We start from the raw sequence: 21,785 nt of genomic DNA, 5'->3' as shown, positions 1-21,785 counted from the left end.
GTAGCACAAGTCAAAGTGGTTTGGACTACTTAGGGGGAGAGTGGCTTTGTATCTTGGGCATCTCCCATGGGGGCCGCCCCCACCCCCACAGTCTCTTGCCACCAACAAGGCCTCTTTGTCTCTCTCCTTGGGAAGGTGCGGAGGAAAAACCTGTACGGAGAAGGGGACCTGACACACTTCAACCAGAAGCTTGAGGGTTTCACCTTGCCCAGGTGCTGGGAAGAATGCCTAGCAAGCTCTCAGTATCATGCTCGGAGGAATGAGGTTGACAAGTTCAACAAGTAAGCACTGGGAGTAGGGGTCCAGTTGCTTTCCTGGGTTTCATATCCTACAGCTTTTCTGCTGACCCCAAAATAGGAAGCTAATAATTTAGTGGATAACTTATGAGACTGCTGAGTTTGCCAACTCATTCATAGCCATCTCTTTAAGATCTTATAATGATCTTCAGCCTGGGGCAGGTGGGCTCACAGCCTGCAATCAGTGTCATAGTCTGTCAGTTGTGGTTCATCTTTAAGCATTTGTAAACCTGGGCACACCATATTGTAAAGAACACTGGCCCAGGACCAACACATCACAGTTATACACCTGCCTCTGACACCAATCTATAAATATGAATTTTGGAGTCACTCCATCTCCCTGGGCCTCAGTTTCATCATCTGAAAAGTGGACATAATTGGACTGGCTCTGTCCTCCTCACAGAGTTATTCAGACAATTAAATATAAAGCACAGAGAAGGCTTTATTATTGTCAGCAAAGCACAGTGCCTCCTGGAGATAACAGCCCAAGACCACCAGGGCACTCTGACCCAGTACAAGTTGCACTCAGGGAAGACGAGTGTTGACACTAAAGTCAAGACCACCGGAGTGGGCTGTGCACCAGCTGACCGTTCTCATCTTTGTCTTTTTTGGGGCATAGTTCCATTATTACAAGACTATATGTGAAACCCCAAGGATGTCCTGTTTTGGCTTGATCCAAAGATGTTCATGACCTCAACATGGTAGAGAAGTTTCTATAATAATGTTCCTTTTTCTCTAGGGAGAATTGTTGGAAAAAGAGAGGATTGTGCATAATTCCCACCAAGTTTGGAATAAGCTTCACAATTCCTTTTCTGAATCAGGTAATTGCTTTATAGAATTGCGTCTATCTCCGCTGGACTGGGACCCCATTTCCCCCTTGTTTATAGCATTGCAAGGGAAATTTCGTTGTCACTGGTAACAGGGCTTACTGGAGGAACTCTTTGCTATTTAAATGAAAGTTGAACTTGCACAGTCCCATTTGTCCAGTAAGTCATGGGCAGTGAGACTCAGAGATCTGGGATCGACCTCTAGTTCTTACCTTTCCTTACTATCGGACTGGTGAGAGCTACTCTATTTTTCTTGTTCTGTTTCTTCACTTACAGGGTGAGGACAGATATTTGACCTATTTCCCTTTGAGAACAAGAGAAACAGAGAGAAACATATGAAAACCTTCTGCAAACTACTGATGTGCTATATAATTAAATCATGAGATTCATACTGCCATAATTTTTGTCTGAGATTTACATCCAAAATGCTGCTGGTTCTCTTGTTCCTGGGCTCCATACCTTTGGTCCCAAACTTTACTGAATTGGAATTTACTGACTTTTGTGTCTGGCGTCCTTCTCTTTCCCTAGGCAGGAGCCCTGCTTCATGTGTACACAGATGGCTCTGTGCTGCTGACCCATGGGGGGACCGAGATGGGCCAAGGCCTTCATACCAAAATGGTCCAGGTGAGCAGCCCTCTCTAGCACCGTGGTGTCTGTTGTTAGGGGAAGTGGTATAAGAAATTGAGGAGTGGGACCTACCAGAGCAGAAGCAGGCCTGGGGTCTGGCCCCGGCCCTGTCGCTTATGTCCGTGTCACCTCGGGCAAGTCTTTGCCTGCACTTGAACTCAGTTTCCTCAACTGTGCAAAGGAGTTGGCCAGGTGACTTCTGAGGACATTGCTATTACCAACATTCTCAGTGTGTGAGGTGGGCACACTGTGTGTGTAAAGGTTTCCCACATTCCAAAAGACTCCTCGGAGTGGGGTGAGGACAATGAGCTGGATTAGAGTCAGCACATCTGCTTGGCGCATGGAGACTGGCCAGATTGGATCTTGTGAAAAGTGAGTGTTAGTGTAAAAAGGCACTGTCAGTTTATGAATGCTTTTACCCAACCAAACCACTCCAACAAGTGCTCCTTCAAATTCAGCCAGATGTGAGGACATCCCAGACAATGGGATTAGAGCTTATAAAATTGTTTTCTCGCCTGTAACAGTGAATGTGAATCCTGTCTTGGAGAGAAGGCAGCCAAGCCCCATGATAACCCCTTCCCTAGAGGGCAATGTCTTCTCTTTTCGCAGGTGGCCAGCAGAGCTCTGAAAATCCCCACCTCTAAGATTTATATCAGTGAGACAAGCACTAACACTGTGCCCAACACCTCTCCCACGGCTGCCTCTGCCAGCGCTGACCTCAATGGACAGGCCGTCTACGTAAGGAGCCCGTGGGAGCCCGCAGAGCAGAGGGCCAGCCCAGAGCTGTGGGCCTGGAGAGTCTCCCTGGGTGGGAAATAGAAGGGTTCCTTGCAGGCTCTTTGGCTCTGGCCAGGCCGCTGGCTCCCTTATCCAGGAGGATGCTGTTTCTCCAAACCTCAAGCTAAAAGAGAGGCCCAAGAACCATAATCACTGCCCTCAAAGCTGGGAAGGATGAGTGCAGGATGGGGAAGTGAGGATACTGAGGGAAAGCAGAGGCTTCTGGAAATACTCCCTGGTGCTGGAGCTGGCAATAGAACAATGGGCTGAAGCTGAAATTTGATTATAGAGTCAAGCTGGCCACACTTGCTCCTCTCCCATAAGGGGGATGTAATCAAACAAGGGGTTTGAGGGAAGAAGACACCTCCCTTGGGATCCCTTAAACATTGCACCCTCCTTCAGTCTAAGAATTGGGCCAGGAAGTGCTCTCCAAGCAGGGACTAGTGGTGGCCCTATTGGCCAGGTCCTGTGGATTCTATCCTGGACCTCGGTCATTCTGGAGTGGCTGGTCAGGCTGTTTGAGTGGCACCCTGGGCACAGCATTGCTTGGAGGTGGCCTTGCTGGGGCCCTTGGGTTTTGCCTGGGCTATTGAATGCAGAGGAGTGATGTGTCTGGGGTGCTGGGGGTGTTTACTTTAGGCGGCTTGTCAGACCATCTTGAAAAGGCTGGAACCCTACAAGAAGAAGAATCCCAGTGGCTCCTGGGAAGACTGGGTGAGTCTGAGCAGATCCAAGTCCCTTTTGCAAAGGAGAGGGAAATCGACAGCAGGGCCTCTGTTCTGACCCTGAACAAGCAATAGGAGACAATATTCTAGTCAGAACAGCAGAGAGTAGTTGAGGTGGTTTGTGTGATTTTACAGGACGAATAAATGCTCATCCTGGCTGGGTTGCTTTCTCTGTAGCTTTCATCACTGAGGGAGGTCATTTGAGGGAAGTTTTTGATCCAGGATCTTGACAGCCTTGTGGGAATCAGGGTTTTCGCTACCTGACCCTGAGAGGATGGGTGCCTGCTGAACATGCCTCATCGGATTGTACTGACTCCCCGGGTCTGCTCCCACACCCCCTTTGTCCCAAATGAACCTGGTTTTCCTCAAATCTCCATCTCTTGTGTCTGGGTCTACTGAGATTCCCTCTGTGAGAGCGTGGGGAGAAAACATCACCCAAGAACTTCTATCATTCCTGTGATTTGGAGAATGACAGAACAAGTACTTATAATAAAAATGAGCCCAATTCTCTGACTTCTAGATCAGTGGCCTGAATGTCAGAAATCTCAAAGGGAGGCTGCAAGGGAGTCTCGCAGGTGGGAGGCCGTGGCTCCTCCAGTAGGGGGAAATATCAATGGCAGCCCTGCATCCTTCCCCAGTATTGGAGTGGTAGAACTGGGCAGAAGAGTAGCACATCAAATGTGACCCCAAGTAAACCAGCTCAGTACAAATCTTCCTCAATAGATTGAAAGAAAACATGCCATTTTTCTCAGACTCACTCATCTTACTATGCCTTCTTTGACCTCTCCATACCACGTGTACCAAGCACATGAATGTAGCTTGGCTTTGGTAGTTGGGTGAAAGCTTAGTGGCAGGTCAGGGTTCCTGAAAACCCCACTTCCCCTGCCTGATGGCCATCTCCGCTCCTCAGGTCACAGCTGCCTACATGGACACAGTGAGCTTGTCTGCCACTGGGTTTTATAGGTAAGTATGGTGCTGTCCTTGCCCAGTTCATAGTGTGATGTCATCTTAACCTCACTGGTCCGCTCCAGCACCAAATCCTGCCAGGCTGTGGTCAGGAGAGAGCAGCCCCACTGAAACTCTTATCTCTTCAACAGACTTCCACTAATTTCAGTCTAAAGATGCTCTAAAATATGTGGAATAGCCACGCTGTGTGCCAAGGGGCAAAAGCACCAGCTGTGTGTCAGAAGACCCGACTTCTAGTTCTGATCTCAGGGTGCACCATTTTGCCTGAGGAAGTCAGTGGTCCTACTGAACCTGTTCCCCTGTTTCCTTACTGACGACATTTTAGCGCCAGTCACCTAACCATTCCTCCCTCAGTGTTCTCCTGCAGAAACCAGGGTATGTAGTGTTATGAGTTAGGTATTGCTGTTAGCTATGCGTGCTTCTTTGTACTGTGTGTGGGATTTTTTTTATAGAATGAGAGGAGGATTTAGAGCACATTTGGTCTTGTTACAAAATGCAGAATACAGTGGAACCTTATTAATACAGGGAGGTTTTTCAAGAGAGCGTATGTCTTCTGCAACTTTAAATTTAGTAGCAGCATGAATAGCTAGAGACCCTGCCCATCTGACTTAGCAGCTATAAAAAGATATGATCATATGTACTGTCAGTCATCATGTTTTAGCCATCTCTGGCAATTTTAACTAGGACCTTTTCCTTCACAGATATTTGGACTATTTTCTTTCAATATATTTGGAAAATAATTCAATGTTTCTTTAAAATATCTTGTCTGAATGTATGGATATATAGATGCATAAATATATATATGTATAAGCATTTCTTATACATATATAAGCATAAATATATATATAAATGTATGAAACATTTATTTTCATGTGTATATGAATATATATATGAGCATATATATGTTAGGCATATATATGTTTATACACATATAAGGCATAGATATGTATAAACATATATACACAAAAAACATTTATATGCCCTATATATGAACATATATATGGCTAATACATGTGTATACATATTACACTGAATATATATGCCTTATGCATACATGTATATAGGCATATACATGTATGTATAAGGCATATATATGTATAAACATATATTCACACACAAAATATTTCTATGCCATGTATATGAACATATATATGGCTAATATATCTGTATAGATATTACACTGAACATATATGTATTATACATATATGTATGAGGCATATATATGTATAAACATATATACACAAAAAACATTTCTATGCCATATATATGACTATATATGGCTCATATATATGTGTAAAAGTATTACACTATATATGTATTATACATATATGTATAAGGCATATAAAAGTATTATACATATATATGTATAAGGCATATATATGTATAAACATGTATATATATGTGTGGTGAAGAAATGTTTTCCCAATGCTTTCTAGGTTATTAACATCTGACCTACACATACATAAACTCATTTTCTCATAAATTCCTATTACTTTTCTGGAGTTCATGAAACTAAGGTTTTATAAAGGTGAAACCAGATGAGCATGGTGACAGTTGGAAAAACAGAGGTCAAAGGAATTGGTGGTGTTTTTTTCTGGGAGTTGGTGGTGTTTTTTTCTGGGAGAAGGCTTTTCCTTCAGCCCCATACTGGTTTTGTTTTTGTGCAGATGTGCCCATATCAGCTCATGTTATCCCTGTGTAGTATATAGAATAACAGAGTCAGTGTGCTGTAAACTCTACATGTGTGAATACACATGTGCAAATGCATAGATATACACATATATTTATATGACTCAGGCAAAAGTGGAATTGTATAAGGTACTCCAGATTGAAAATTTTTTAAATGTATAAGGAAGCATTTGTTTCTATTAGTGTCATTTCCCTCAAATCATTTGTTGAACTTTCAAAGGGACCAGCAGGTGGGGAGTGGCTGCTTAAAGATGCACCCAGGTTAGCATGAGATACTGATCTTATTAACTTTCATCTTGAGGAGGTAAGCAGGTGAACTTGTGTGAACAGTCTAAGAGCCAACACAGGCAGAACCTTCTGTCCTGAAGACCTTGGATTTTAATTTAGTACATCCTTTGGAGTGTGATTTTCACATCCTTCATGAGCCCAGACGGATCTGTTACCTCTGTTTCTACTGTGTAGAAGCCAGCATGGTATCAAACACTGCTAGGCTATACAGAAAGAGTACAGAAGGGTTACTGGCAAACTAGAGGAGAGCCCAGAGACAAAATGTTCTGGAATAACTGGGTTTCATTAACAGGTTCAAACTGTTCAAAACACATGGACTTTTTTGGAGAACAGCTGAATGCAAAAACTTGTGGGGTTTAAAGATGTTGTGTGTCAAGCTGGGCGTGCATAGGGAAGGGGGTGTGTTCATGTTAATACGCGTGCAGCATCTTCTCTTTCCTTTCCCAGAACACCCAATCTGGGCTACAGCTTTGAGACTAATTCGGGGAACCCTTTCCACTACTTCACCTATGGGGTGGCTTGCTCTGAAGTAGAGATTGACTGCTTAACAGGAGATCACAAGGTAAGAAGTTTGCAAAACTTTAGTACTGAGTGGGAAAGAAAGAGAAACAACTGAGTTGTAATACCAAAAGTTGATAGAGACAAACTTTCTGGTTGGAAAAATAATGCCTTACATTAAGGATAGGCAAACATCCTATGAAGGGCCACAGAATAAGTATTTTAGGCTTTGTGGGCCACGCAGTCTCTGCCTGAGCTACTGAACTCTACCACTGAAGTGTAATAGCAGTCACAGACAGCTTGTAAACCGATAAGTGTGACTCTGTTCCAATAAAATATGATTGATAGACACTGAAATTTGAATTTGAATGGAATCTCATACGATTTTTACTTGTCACAAAGTATTCTTCTTTTTATTTTTTCCAGCTATTTAATAATGTAATTATTATTACAACAGACCCCACAAAAACAGGGGCGAGTTGGATTCAGCCCATGGAACGTAATATATTGACTCTTTTGTACATGATCTACCCAGACTCAGATTCAAAGCCCCAGGCTGGGACCCCATCTGACTGCTCATGTATGAGTGTGTGTTATTTCCAGTTCCTGAGAGATCATTGCTGCTCCCCATCCCCTACTCCTACAAACTCAGACTGCAGCAGTGATGGTGGCAGCAGAGATTTGGTGGGAATATTCACACCTCTGCCTGAGTACACCCAGGGCTTTCTGCTTGGGAACGTACCCTTTGGTTGGCATTTGTAGTCTGAGGGTCACCATGAGTCATCTATCATATTCCAAACATCTTTTTCTTCTCTAACTGCTTGTAATTTTGCTGTCTCCTCTAGAACCTCCGCACAGATATTGTCATGGATGTTGGCTCCAGTCTAAACCCTGCCATTGATATTGGACAGGTGAGGCTTGGGAGACCAGGATGGTGATAGACTTGGCCACCGATGTGCCCCATTCCCCTCCTGGGGCCAGCAGCCACAGCATGTTGTCCAAGGTTGTCTTCAAATAGGCTGAAACATGGAACCTAGGGAGTTCTCCCCAAAGTAGAATTTAGATTGGTGATAGCCCAACCAACTCTCAAGACAGAAAGCAAATTAATATAGATTAACTTGGGAAGGGCACTCACAACTCAAAGAACAAGATGAGGAATGGGGAACATGGCATGCACATGTGAACATGCACACACACCCAATTTGAGTGCAAGCACAGTGTAGAATGGAGATTGACTTTGGGATCAATGCCCAGACAGCGGGTCTGAGGTCAGAGGAGTTTTCTGTCTTCTCATTCCTCCTCCACCCAGAACAGCTTTTGTACCCCAGGAAGCAGATGCTGCCAAAAATGGAGTGGTGGAAGGCTCCTGGGAGCAAAACACAAAGGCTTAAGCAGAAGTAGTAAAGGGAGGTCCCAGAGAAAACTGCTTTAGGAGAATATTGGATTACTGGGAAGAATAGGTGAAATAGAGCTGGGGCCTCTGGCTCACACCTGTAATCCCAGCACTTTGGGAGGCCAAGGCAGGCAGATCACCTGAGGTCAGGAGTTCGAGACCAGCTTGGACAACATGGCAAAACTCCGTCTCTACTAAAAATTAAAAAAATTAGCTGGGTGTGGTGGCATGCACCTGTAATCCGAGCTACTCAGGAGGCTGAGGTAGGAGAATTGCTTGAACCTGGGAGGCGGAGGTTGCAGTGAGCCGATATCACACCACTGCACTCCAGCCTGGGCAATACAGCAAGACTCAGTCTCAAAAAAATAAAATAAAATAAAATAAAATAAAGAATAGATGAAATAGGAGAAAACAGAGGAGGAATCAAGAATTCAAGACAGCATCTGGTAGAAAATACAAATTGTACTTCTCTAAAATGGACAACTACTGAGTATACGAAAATCTGGCCATTAGTCGATCTGTTCATTAATTCATTGAACAACCATTTATGGTCCCCTACTGTGGCCAGGCACCAAGCCAGGCACTGTAGACCCAAAGGTGATTGCCGGCTGGTTTCTTTTCTGAATGCTCATTGAGGTACGGTAGTGCCGCATGTCATGCTTCTGAGCAGGGGGCTGAGAGGGCAGATGTGTGGGCCTGTCTAGCATGGCAGATACCCTAGGAGAGACCTGTAAGCTGAACTGCAGTGAGGGCACTTTCTCCCAGAGGACAGGCAGGCGTGGTTCACAAAGGCTGGAGGTAAGTCTCAAAGAGTCTACTATCGAATAAATCCTCCTGTGAGCTTGCTTCTCAGCTTTGGCTCACCATTTCCCCAGCAGCAACATGGAAGGAACATCTCCATCTGCACTGCGGCAGGTGTTAATGGGAAACACGCCCACCAGCATGACCTTCCTAGAATCACTGACCTTCCGTGTTAATGTCTTTGCTCTGTCTGAGCCAAAGCCTGGCAGAAGTCCAGATAGGTTATCCCAGGGCTGGGGCAGGAGCCAGGTAAGCAATAGAGGACTGTTTTAGCTACATTCCAGGCTGCACTACAGGTGGGGCTTTGTGTCCATTGTGGCAAATGGTATCTGTCCTCAGGGAAGAGGGAGGCAAGCTAACTATGCTCTCTATCCATCCTGTAGGTGGAAGGGGCATTTGTCCAGGGCCTTGGCCTTTTCACCCTAGAGGAGCTACACTACTCCCCCGAGGGGAGCCTGCACACCCGCGGCCCTAGCACCTACAAGATCCCGGCATTTGGCAGCATCCCCATTGAGTTCAGGGTGTCCCTGCTCCGCGACTGCCCCAACAAGAAGGCCATCTATGCATCGAAGGTAACATTGCTCTGCCTCTGTGCCCACGCCCAGAAATTTTGCTCCAATGGGTGTGTCTTAGAGCCCTGGAACCTACATTTTCAGCAAGTATCTTTAGTGATTCTGATATAGGTGGTCTCTGATCTATACTTTGGGGGGAGAAAAACCAACCTATGCTAGAAAGTGTTTTAATTCTTGTTTGTTCTTATCCCCATAATTCCTGCAAATGCTGTAATATGACTATGGTGCCTGTAAATGTTGGCTGCCGAGTTGCAGGTCCTCGGCTAGTGACTGAGGAAAAGGTTAAAATTCACATCAGATTTTGTGCTCTGTAAAATACAATTACCGACTATAACTTTAAATGGTACATTAAGTTTGCATGATGTCATCAGAGAAAATTACACAATGAGTGTTCAAAGAAATATGTCCATGAGGTCCGGTCATGCACTAGCTTGATTGTTCTTAGCCCCTGATCAATTTTGACTGTGCCTTCCCACTGTATTTGGTGTGGCCCCCGTCAGTGCTTTCCTGGCACCACCAGCCCTCCTTGTGCAGAGTTTGACCTCCTAGGTCCACTTGATGATATGGAGGTAGGACCACCTGCCTGAGCCCCTGCCCTGCGCCCTGTCTGTGTTCAGGCTGTTGGAGAGCCACCCCTCTTCCTGGCTGCTTCTATCTTCTTTGCCATCAAAGATGCCATCCGTGCAGCTCGAGCTCAGCACACAGGTAATAACGTGAAGGAACTATTCCGGCTAGACAGCCCTGCCACCCCGGAGAAGATCCGCAACGCCTGCGTGGACAGGTTCACCACCCTGGTATGATGCCCTTCAAGCGTCCACTCAGTCCAGGGGAGGCCAGGGATAGGCTGGCAAACTGCAGGGAAGGTTCTGCACAGAGGAGAGGTGTTGGGCTCTCTCTTAACCAGGCAGCCTTGCATCAATGGCCACCCTTCATTGTGCAACGGTATGCAGCACACACTCGAACTTGCAAGAAAATAACGAGAAACTTCCTTAAAGCTGTAGCTTGTAGCTGGGCCTCTTTAGAGATGGGAGGAATGTGTGGTGCACAGTCATAACTCACAGATTTTATTATTTTCCATCCAGATAAGGGTGATGGATGAAACTCCAGAGAGCCTAATCTTTAGTATCAGTCAGTCGCCAGCATTTTTGTTTTAATTTATGTAAAGGACTCTGTATGAATATTGGGGGGATAGAGGGAAAAAGAGGAAATAATTAATTAGATCAGCCATATTTGCCCTGTGATTATCATGTACCATTCTGATACTGGGGACACATAGGTGTCCTTGAGGACTTTGCAACCTTGGGAAACCAGATGATTCCATTATAGTGTGATTGATGACTGCTTTGAAGGTGTATGTGGCAGAAAGTAATAGAAGAATTCCGTAGTCATTGGAATCACTTTAACAAGCACCTATGTAATACTTGTCATTGGCAATGCCTAACAAAAGAAGACTTTGCTAGGATGTTTGCTTCCACCGTAAGGATCTCGGAACCAGCCCAGCCTCTGAGTGGTGCTGAAGTGGGCTCTGCACTGTGGCTTTAATTGCCTTTGCAACTGCAACCTGTGTGGAGTTAGCAGGACTGGGTTGTTCCTGATGCTCAGGTTGGGCTTCCTCTTTTTAAAATTCAATAAGCCTTTTGGATTTAGAGGTAAAGTGGGTACATGTGGTCCCAAGTGGGGAGGGCACAGGAGAGCCCCAGGGGCAGACAAATCTGCCATCCCCAGACCTCAACACAGCGGGTGAAGGAGGCATGTGGGTCCCCATTCAGGTCTTCCTCGGGTCTACCAAGAGCTTTAGCTATGGAGTGAGAACTACACAGACCGTGTGGCACTCCCAGGCAGTGAAGATGCCCACAGCTGTGCAGCAATCTACCCACAGCCCAGAACCTTCCCACTATGGTTCCCAATGCTGACAATCACCCAAACCCATTTCCCCGAGAGGAGTAGGCTGCCAATAAGCTCCCACAGGTTGCAAGGTGAGCTCTTTGCAAACAGTCTGATGCAGAACTCAGTCATTTTAGTAAGCTCTCCATGGTCCCAGACCTGAAATAAAGATTCATTTCTATGTTACAACATGCCAGCCGTTTAAAAATTCTTGCCATGGATTTGCATGAGCGGCTGATTCTATGAACTTTTTAAGGACCGTGAGTTTCAAAAGGGATCACATCTGGATTGTTTATCACCATATCTCCAAAGCCTAATAGAATGCCTGCCACATGGAAAGTGCTCAATGAAAATAAATGAATGGCTTCGGAAATTAAGGAGTCTTGCCCTGGGGCACTCTTAACAGCTGGGCCTGCAGAGTGGTGCTTGGCCTTGGAATGGTGGTTGGCAGTGGTGGGAGGTGACGTATGCAAGAGGGTGGGAGGAGCATGATCAGCAGACCCTGGCAATGAGAACACTATCATTCCTTCCTAGTGTGTCACTGGTGTACCAGAAAACTGCAAACCCTGGTCTGTGAGGGTCTGAAGAGAGAGTCCTCAGCAGAGTCTGCTTGTGCTGCAGTTGGGCTTCCATGGAACAGGAGGAACATACCACAAAACATGGATCTATTAAAGTCACAGAATGACAGTGACTAATTCTGTGACTTTTTCATCATAATTCATCAGGATGGCATTTGGAAGACAAGTGAATGCATTGGGAGACTTTGATAAAAATGTAATTTATAAACAGAATGATAAGCAAATTCAAAACTGTTAGGCCTAAATGGTGAATATGCAATTAGGATCATTTTCTGTCTGTTCTAATCATGTATTTGAAATAGGGTCAGGAAGGGTTTGTGCTATTCCCCACTTACTGGACAGCCTGTATAACCTCAAGTTCTGATGGTGTCTGTCCTTCAAAAGGGACTCCCACAAACCTCTAGAAGCTTAAACCAAAGTTACTTTAAATTGTGTGCCTTCCTCTGAAAGCCTTGCCTTCAAACCAATGAACAGCAAAGCATAACCTTGAATCTATACTCAAATTTTGCAGTGAGGCAGTGGGGTAAGATTAAATCCTCTAACCATCTTTGAATCATTGGAAAGAATAAAGAATGAAACAAATTCAAGGTTAATTGAATCTAATTTTGTTAAGCTACATAAAGCAAGATTACTCTATAACACAAAAATCCAACCAACTCAATTATTGAGCACCTACAATGTTCTAGATTTCTTTCCCTTCCTCTTTGAGTATTTACAAAAAAAGATTATGTTTAATCTTTACATTTGAAGCCAAAGTAATTTCCACCTAGAAATCATGCTAGCAGGCCTGGCATGGTGGCCCACGCCTGTAATCCTAGCACTTTGGGAGGCTGAGGCAGGAGAATTGCTTGAGCCCAGCAGTTTGAGACCAGCCTGGGCAACATAGAGAGCTCTTGTCTTTAAATTTTTTTTTTTAATTAATTGGTCTTGATAGCGCATGCCTGTAGTCCCAACTACTAGAAAGGCTGAGGTGGAGAGATCATTTGAGTTCAGGAGGTTGAGGCTGCAGTGAGCTGTGACTGCGCCCCTGCACTCCTGCCTGAGCGACTGAGCAAGATCTTGTCTCTGAAGAAAAAAAAAAAACAAAGAAATAAAAATGCTGCTATCAAAATCAAGCTCAACCAGAGGTAGAAGAGCCAAGAAGCCTGGGTTCTCATCCCAGCTCTGTCTCTTCTGTCTCTTCTGTCTCTATCTTTGTGATCTTGGACTGTCATTTCCCCTTCCTGTGATCCATTTTACTGCAAACATAAGGGTTGCAGTAAAGAGTTGTCTCCTGTCTTCTGCTTCAAAAGCTTATAAATATATGACCTGAAAACTCCAGTTACGTAAGGGATCTGCAGCTATCTAAGGTTTGGTTTTCTTACTGTCATATGATACCTGGGCCTGATGAACTCTGCTTAGATCCCCTCAAGTTTCTGCGGTTGGTTGGTAAAGAGAACAAGGGAAGAACAAACATCCCTTTTATTGCTCCAACAGGTGATTTAATCCCCACATGGTGCTGGGTGGACAATGTGTCACTGTCGCATGCCTTCACTGTATAAATCCAACCTTCTGCCAGACAGAATCTGTGGTGCTGTCCATGGAGGGAGGATAATGGAAATGATATAGTTGGACTGGTGCTTGATGTCACTAATAAATGAAACTGTCAGCTGGTTGGCATGTGAAAAATGCTTATTAATTATCATCACACCAAATGCTAATATCTTCAGTATCTTGGCCAGCCTCCATTTCTTGAAAACACACACACACACACACACACACACACACACACACACACACACACTTTCTTACAAAATTCCCTTCTCCAGAGTATCCTAGCTATGCTGCTGTTTTACAGCATGGTCAAGGTAGAAGAGCTTTAAAAACTAAACGAGTATTTACACTGAGATCCAGGTCCGTTTCAGATGATTTTCTGGGGTGTTCTGGGGCAGGGCCTGAGACCTGTCACTTGTTATTAGTGAAGCTCTTGGGGCAAAGCAGTGACACAGAATTCCCTTCTGTGCTCAGGTACCAAGGTGAGAGTAGACTGGTCATGAAAATCCAACAAGCAAGTGCTCTGTCAACTAGAAATCACTGTGCTATTCAGTGGCATCGTCCACCTCAGACACTTTGCCTTGCCCTGTTGTCTTAAAGTGCTTTGAGTCCATGCAGTGAGATGTCTTGGTCTTTTGGGGTTTGCACAAGGAATGCAGTCTACACTGCCTGCAGTATGGCCTGAAGCCTGCAGAGGGCAGTAGAAGATTGAATAAGGGGCAATATTGTCCCGATGGCCCAGCTGCGTTGCATCTGTTAACCACTAGGTACTGATTTAGGATCTCTGCGTAGACCAGATGTCCTCGGAGGCTTCCCCAAGAGCTGGATTCAAAGCTGACTTAGGGTTTTAGATTGACAAAAGTCTCAAAGGAGCTCGCCAAAGACATGGGTCAGCCATGGGAGTCTGAGCTCCAGATGAATGGCTAGCAAGGGGAAGGTAATTCTTATTTTCAGAGTATCTGCAACTTGCCGGGTGAATGCTTTACCTATAGGGTCTCATTTAATCCTCCCAGTGGTTTTATGAGGTAGGTCCTTTAACCCCTGTAACCACATGAAGGAGAAGCCCTACCCCTGGCCATGGTGAGGGCTTACTCAGAGACATTTACTCCTAAGTGCCCACCACAACCAGTTGGCAGCTCCCTTATAGGCCAGGAAAGCTGGTGTGTACTGGGAGTCACCTGCTTGTCAGAGTGGACAGTTGCTAGCCAGGCTCATGGAGGTGGACGGAAGCACCAGAATGCCCACCGTTTCATTTATAGGCAGGGTGAGGATTCTCCTGGTGGCACGGCCAAGCTACTGAGTTGTCATCAGGGCAGCTGATGAGACTCCCCCTACTCCAGAGCTAGGTGGCTGGGAGGCCGGGACAGGAGGGCAGGACAGAGGTTGTAGGAGGAACTCTGGGCAAGGGATAAGGACAGAAATAGTCTTAGCTGATTGATTTATGACTGAGAACATCCCCGAGCCCATGATATTTTTGTCTTTTGCGGAGGGGGAGCCTGGAAACCTGTCCATTTGCTGCCTATTTTGGATCGTGGGACAAGACGATTCCTGACAGGCAGCTTCCTTAAACTGGTGAAGCATGAGGTCACCCTGGTGCCCCCCAGGAGCCTGCCCTTTTGTTTTGTTTCTATCCTGAAGTGGGGGAGTACGTGTTCCTAAGGCAGGAGACAGATCCTGTGACAATCTTGTCACCTGAAACAAATCAACCTATTGATGGAAGTGGAAGTGTCAGGCACTGCCCAAAGGGATTCTGGCGTCATGTCTGTCCTTGAACTGCCCTGCTCTGGCTTGCACAACCCCCAGGCCAACTCAGCATCCCAGAGCTGAAAAGACCATCAAGCTCAATCTCTGTATTTTAGAGAGGAGAAACATAAGCCCACAGAGAGAAAGTGACTTGCTCAGGGTCCTATGGTCCTTTAGTGGCACAGTCAGACTGACAGCAAGGCTGCCTGGTTTCTGGTCCAGGCTTTTTAAACCTTAACCATACACCGTTAGTCAACTGAGCCTTCTATTAGGAAACCTGTGGATCAGGGAGCCAGGGTGTATGATAGAAATCTAGTTACACTGGATGGGAAGAAGTAACTAGAAGGGAGAGCGAGCTTAAGGCTCAAGATAAACCCTGTGGCAAGGAGGGTAATATGCCTGTATGCCTATATATGCCTATCTGCCTGTGCTTCTGTGACAGCATGCTAAAATGAGATTCTTTCCTCAGTCCCACAGATGGGAAACAAAACAATGAGTGTAAAAACATCCCCTCATTTCAAAGAGAGATGCTGAATCTAAATCATCTGTGCAAGACTTGTGGAGAGATGGCCGGACACTAATTTTGCCACCATTAACTCATCATCTACCTCAAGAGTTTAAAAGATTGAAGTACAGAATTTGAGAGATTGGGAAGAAAGGTCTTCTTTGGAGATAGCAAGCCATGCATTCTCCCTGCCAAACAGGAGAGAGTGTGTGTGTGCGTGTGTGTGCAAGAAAAGGGGGGTCTTATGGTGAATGAGATCTGCTTGAGAAGCTGTGGTTGGATTAGACTGAGGCATTAAGGCAGTGAGAGGAAGGGGATGAGAGCCACAGGAAAACGATACCAGTGTGGCCACACTGGAGGAAGCCACCACCCAGGAGGACTTCCTGGAGGGTGTCATGGAACCCCAACAGACAGTGGACCATCTGATTCCTCAGGATCAAAATAGCCTCAGGCTGGCTCATTCCAGTGTGGCCCATGAGGAGGGCCCACACATCCTTGCCCTGGCTCCTTTGTTCCAGTTTAAATTTGCCCCTCTCCCCATACCTTTCAGTTGGGAAGAAGGTGAGCACCCAAGAGTGAGACCAAGGGTCCCTTTTCTTTGAGCCCTGAGTGTTAGGGGGAGGGAGCTTAGGAATGGATCCACAGACTGCTCACATTGTACTGATGTATCTGTGCATCAGCCCTGGGAGCATAGAGTCTGAGTGACATGTCATTTGCTCCCCTCTTCCTATCTTTCTGTCTCCATCACATCCTAGCAGATCCCATCCTCTGTTCAGCCAATTGTCCTTCTCTGTGGGCCGACAACAAATGTCATTCTGGTCCATGCATGTGCTCCCTGTTCTTCCTCTCACTAGATGGAGTAATCCCAGGGGTCCTCGTGGTTGCTGACATTCTTGTGGGGCACTCACTACCTTTCCTTGCTTCCCACCAAGGCTAGACTGAGCACCTGCCCCAGGGTGGTGACACACAGCATGCGTCTACCCACTCTTGGGTGTTAGGAGCTGAGCATGAAAGCGCGTGTGGACTGCTCAAGCTCCTCTGCTTCTCCTCTGCTTCCCTCTTCTCTCTTGGGCAGGTTGCTTAGCTCCTCTGACCTCAATCTTTTCATCTGTAAAATAGGTGTGGATAATCTGATCCACCTCACTGGGCTGTTGTGAAGATTGAAAGAATTAGTGGGGCTAAAAAGCACTTTGTGGAGTACAGAGTTGTCGTTTCCAGGTCTTTGACCATGCCTTAAAAGGGGAAGAGCACTGGGAAATCATGAGTAAGGTTTCCAAAACTTGGATGGAAGGGAAGATGCAGGAATGCATCTCGACCATGATGAGGTGTAGGGTGATGGGTACATGGATTAGCTGTGATCTTAGGCCAGGTAAGAGAAGCTCACCTGCTCGTGTTGGCACAAATGATTGATTAGCATGTCTCAGCTTCTCATATGAATGTGATTTTCCCAGCATGCTGGGCTGGGTAGGAGGGCCAGCTCTCAGCTCCCTATAGCTGACTAAGTGGCACAGGTGAGATGGAATAAAGACCTCATCAGCTTCACCTGGCTATCTTCACAAGCCTTTATCAGAAGTGCAGAAGGGAGAAGTCAGTCTCTTCTGTTATTCATGCTATTTAGTTTTGTCTGACAATGACAACAACTGGCATTTGTATAGCAATTTGAAAGGCACTCCCCCTTGCATTGCTTTCTGTAACTCTTGAAATAAACCTATGAGGTATGTTTACAATCATACCCACTTTACAAACAAGGAAACTGAGGCTCGGGGAGAAGACGGTGGTGCAGACACGAGCACTAGCTTTGAAATCAACTGATGTGTTTCAGTCTTTGTCTCCCACTCAGCTGCTGTGTGATCTCAGGCAAGTTGCTTAAATCTTTATACTTCTCCTTCCTTGTCTGTGAATGAGATAACGGTGGTATTTTCATGGGTTTGTGGAGAGGATGGCACCCGAAAATGCAGGGAAAGCACAAAACCTAGTGCCTGGCAAGGAAACTTCTACTCTCATACAGCAAGTACCTGAGGAGTGTCAACTAATAAGAAAACCAACACTGCACAGCAGCAAAAAAAAGAGACGGTGTTTTAATTGGGGTCTTGGGAATTGTAATGAGAAAGAAGCTAAGTTGTATACCATCCAGATGAGGTTGGGTAGGGGCTTATACAGGTTTACTGTAAGTTTACCTATCTGGAAGGTTTTAGCAGAGTCTTTAATTGGTGATGGCTGGTCAAAGCTTAGGATGTCTCTGATGATCAATCCAGTTTGGCACAGCTGTTTCTCCAGGAGGTTAATGATCAGGTCCAATAGAAACAGCTTAGATCAAATGCAGCTGGTTTTACAATTTGGCCCAGTTTAATAGGTCACATTTCATCTGGGCGTGTACGTGACTGGGGTCCAACTCTTCATGCCTTCCTGGCTTTTTTGATACTTCTGACATAACCATCTCCATTTGGATTTTCTTTCTGACAGCAGTGACTTAGACCTAAGACTCCAGATGCCAAAGCTTGAGCTCTTTCAATGGGGTGGTGCTGGCTCTAAATTTTTTTGCATTACGGACTTCAGCTGGCTTCTAGCCCTGGAGAAAACACACACACACACACACACACACACACCCCCACACACTCACACACCCATCACACCCATCTCTCTATCTGTTCACTCTCTTCCATCCCTCCATCTTGGTCTCAGAATCCAGGGGAAAGGACAGGCCTGGCTCATCATCAGTAGGAAAGCACCCGCCTTAGGAATCAGACTCCCTGCATCTCTTTCTATACCTAGAACAGCCACTTCAGAGTGGGAGGGCAGCTCTAGAAGGTGAGGGGGTTGGGAGGCATTGTTGAGAATGGCCCAAACGTCATTTCCTCCACACCCCAGGGATTCCTGATTGTTGCTTAATGATGAGCCTTTCCCAAGGTACAGAATGTATGGCAGAACGTGTGGGGTCTTGGACCCTTTCTCTATCCTCCTGAGAGCAATCAGTCTTAGGAATATCAAGTGAAAGTATTCTTTGTCCTCTTGGAGTGAGCCAAGGACTTCCTGCCAGGACCCTATGTACTTTATAGGCCCTTGTGGATTGGTGACAATGGTCCCATGGTGGTTCTGGAGGAGCGTGGAGCTCTGGGCTCTCCTATGCCCTACTACTTTAATCTGGCAACTACTTTAATACTACTTTAATCTGGCAACACCCCCCCATTCTCCATCCCCACCCCTGGGGGCCAGGAGTCCTCCCCTCTGGGAGATGTGGCTATAGTAAAGTTATTGGTAATTTGTGGCCTTCAGCTGATGAGGAGATTGGCTTGCAAGGCACTCGATATTCATGTTCCTAAGTCCCAAAACCAGGTTTTCTCCTTCCTCAACTATATACGCCACGTGCTCCTTTAAAAAGCCCAGCTGCTGGGCAAAGCTCAGGGCTCAAGTGGAAAGAGCAAGGGCTGCCAGCAAACGCTCTACTCGGCTCCAGTATTTTAATAAGTTCTCTTCCCTTGGGAACATTACTCACCCTCTGAGCCTCAGTTTCCTCATTTATAAGTGGAGGAGACCTGTTGTCAGTGTGGTGAAGTTAAATGGGGTAGTCAATGAAAGACACCCAGCACAGCTGTGGCAACACAGTGAGACCTCGTCCCTAAAAAAAATGTTTCTAATGCCAGGTGCGGTGACTCACGCCTGTAATCCCAGCACTTTGGGAGGCCAAAGTGGGTGGATCACAACGTCAGGAGATCAAGACCACCCTGGTTAACAGGGTGAAACCCCGTCTGTACTAAAAATACAAAAAGTTAGCCGGGTGTAGTGCTGGGCACCTGTAGTCCCAGCTACTCGGGAGGCTGAGGCAGGAGAATGACGTGAACCCGGGAGGTGGAGCTTGCAGTGAGCCGAGATCACACCACTGCACTCCAGCCTGGGCAAAAGACCAACACTCCATCTCAAAAGAAAAAAAAAAAAAAATTAAATTAAATTAGCCATGTTTGGTGGCGTGCACCTGTAGTCCTAGCTACTTCAGAGGCTGAAGTGGGAGGATTTCTTGAACCCAGATATTTGAGGCTGCAGTGCACCTCAAATCGGACCACTGCACTTCAGCCTGGATAACGGAGAGAGACTGTCTCAAAAGGAAAAAAGAAAAGAAAACAAAGACAGCACAGCATCTGACACCTGTTGTTAGGTTCTCAATAAATGTCAATTGCTTGCTGTTCCAAGATCCTCCAAATCTATGTACAATTTTGTAAATTTAGTGTCCAAACATGTTTATACTGTACACTTGTAGTAGACACTATTGCAAACCCTCTTCCTTAGCTGGGAGTTACTAGTTCCTCTAAATGTTGGCTGCTGACAGTACACATCTGCCTATCATCTTGAGAATTGCCCTCAGCTAAAACAGAAGTCCCCTCAACTGGGAGTTTATACCACCTTTTAAGGCTTTGCCTCTTGGGAACCACCCTATGACAGGATATATACCATTTTCTACTTGCATAACTTACTAACAAATCATTCTTCCCTCCCTACTCTCTGGCTATTGCATGACTTTTTCTATTTTTATTTTATTTTATGTTATTTTTATTATACTTTAAGTTCTAGGGTACATGTGCACAACGTGCAGGTTTGTTACATATGTATACATGTGCCATGTTGGTGTGCTGCACCCATTAACTCATCATTTACATTAGGCATATCTCCTAATGCTATCCCTCCTCCCTCACCGCTCCCCACAATAGGCTCTGGTGTGTGATGTTCCCCTTTCTGTGTCCAAGTGATCTCATTGTTCAATTCCCACCTATGAGTGAGAACATGCAGTGTTTGGTTTTTTGTTCTTGCGATAGTTTGCTTAGAATGATGGTTTCCAGCTGCATCCATGTCCCTACAAAGGACACGAACTCATCCTTTTTTATGGCTGCATAGTATTCCATGGTGTATATGTGCCACATTTTCTTAATCCAGTCTGTTGCTGATGGACATTTGAGTTGATTCCAAGTTTTTGCTATTGTGAAAAGTGCCACAATAAACATATGTGTGCATGTGTCTTTGTAGCAGCATGATTTATAATCCTTTGGGTATATACCCAGTAGTGGGATGGCTGGGTCAAATGGTGTTTCTGGTTCTAGATCCTTGAGAAATCGCCACACTGTTTTCCACAATGGTTGAACTAGTTTACAATCCCACCAACAGTGTAAAAGTGTTCCTATTTCTCCACATCCTCTCCAGCACCTGTTGTTTCCTGACTTTTTAATGATTGCCATTCTAACTGGTGTGAGATGGTATCTCATTGTGGTTTTGATTTGCATTTCTCTGAAGGTGAGTGATGATGAGCATTTTTTCATGTGTCTGTTGGCTGTATAAATGTCTTCTTTTGAGAAGTGTCTGTTCATATCCTTTGCCCACTTTTTGATGGGGTTGTTTTTTTCTTGTAAATTTGTTTGAGTTCTTTGTAGATTCTGGATATTTAAGTCCTTTGTCAGATGAGTAGATTGCAAAAATTTTCTCCCATTCTGTAGGTTGCCTGTTCACTCTGATGGTGGTTTCTTTTGCTGTGCAGAAGTTCTTTGGTTTAATTAGATCCCATTTGTCAATTTTGGCTTTTGTTGCCATTGCTTTTGGTGTTTTAGACATGAAGTCCTTGCCCATGCCTGTGTCCTGAATGGTATTACCTAGGTTTTCTTTTAGGGTTTTTAGGGTTTTAGGTCTAACATTTAAGTCTCTAATCCATCTTGAATTCATTTTCATATAAGGAGTAAGGAAAGGATCCAGTTTCAGCTTTCACTTATGGCTAGCCAATTTTCCCAGCACCATTTATTAAATAGGGAATCCTTTCCCCATTTGTTGTTTTTGTCAGGTTTGTCAAAGATCAGATGGTTGTAGATGTGTGGTATTATTTCTGAGGGCTCTGTTCTCTTCCATTATTCTAGATCTCTGTTTTGGTATCAGTACCATGCTGTTTTGGTTACTGTAGCCTTGTAGTATAGTTTGAAGTTAGGTAGCATGATGCCTCCAGCTTTGTTCTTTTGAATTAGGATTGTCTTGTCAATGCGGGCTCTTTTTTGGTTCCATATGAACTTTAAAGCAGTTTTTTCCAATTCTGTGAAGAAAGTCATTGATAGCTT

At 45.2% G+C, this 21,785-nt stretch overlaps 1 protein-coding gene across 1 annotated transcript in view; it reads left to right on the top strand.

Annotated features, from left to right (window-relative positions):
* XDH (xanthine dehydrogenase) overlaps window positions 1-12,278 on the top strand; it is a 74,852-nt gene extending 62,574 nt beyond the window's left edge. Inside the window, exons 26-36 of the mRNA XM_023217321.1 lie at window positions 136-281; window positions 1,036-1,117; window positions 1,652-1,747; window positions 2,360-2,488; window positions 3,167-3,241; window positions 4,163-4,215; window positions 6,643-6,757; window positions 7,539-7,604; window positions 9,271-9,459; window positions 10,077-10,253; window positions 11,878-12,278. Of these exons, the coding sequence (XP_023073089.1) occupies window positions 136-281; window positions 1,036-1,117; window positions 1,652-1,747; window positions 2,360-2,488; window positions 3,167-3,241; window positions 4,163-4,215; window positions 6,643-6,757; window positions 7,539-7,604; window positions 9,271-9,459; window positions 10,077-10,253; window positions 11,878-11,928 (1,179 nt within the window). The 3' untranslated portion in view covers window positions 11,929-12,278. The remainder of the gene's footprint in view (window positions 1-135; window positions 282-1,035; window positions 1,118-1,651; window positions 1,748-2,359; window positions 2,489-3,166; window positions 3,242-4,162; window positions 4,216-6,642; window positions 6,758-7,538; window positions 7,605-9,270; window positions 9,460-10,076; window positions 10,254-11,877) is intronic.
* The last annotated feature ends 9,507 nt before the right edge of the window (window positions 12,279-21,785 follow it).

The sequence above is a fragment of the Piliocolobus tephrosceles genome, chromosome 15 (genome assembly GCF_002776525.5).
Source record: "Piliocolobus tephrosceles isolate RC106 chromosome 15, ASM277652v3, whole genome shotgun sequence".
Lineage (NCBI taxonomy): Eukaryota > Metazoa > Chordata > Mammalia > Primates > Cercopithecidae > Piliocolobus > Piliocolobus tephrosceles.
This window is presented reverse-complemented; position numbering and strand designations above follow the sequence as displayed.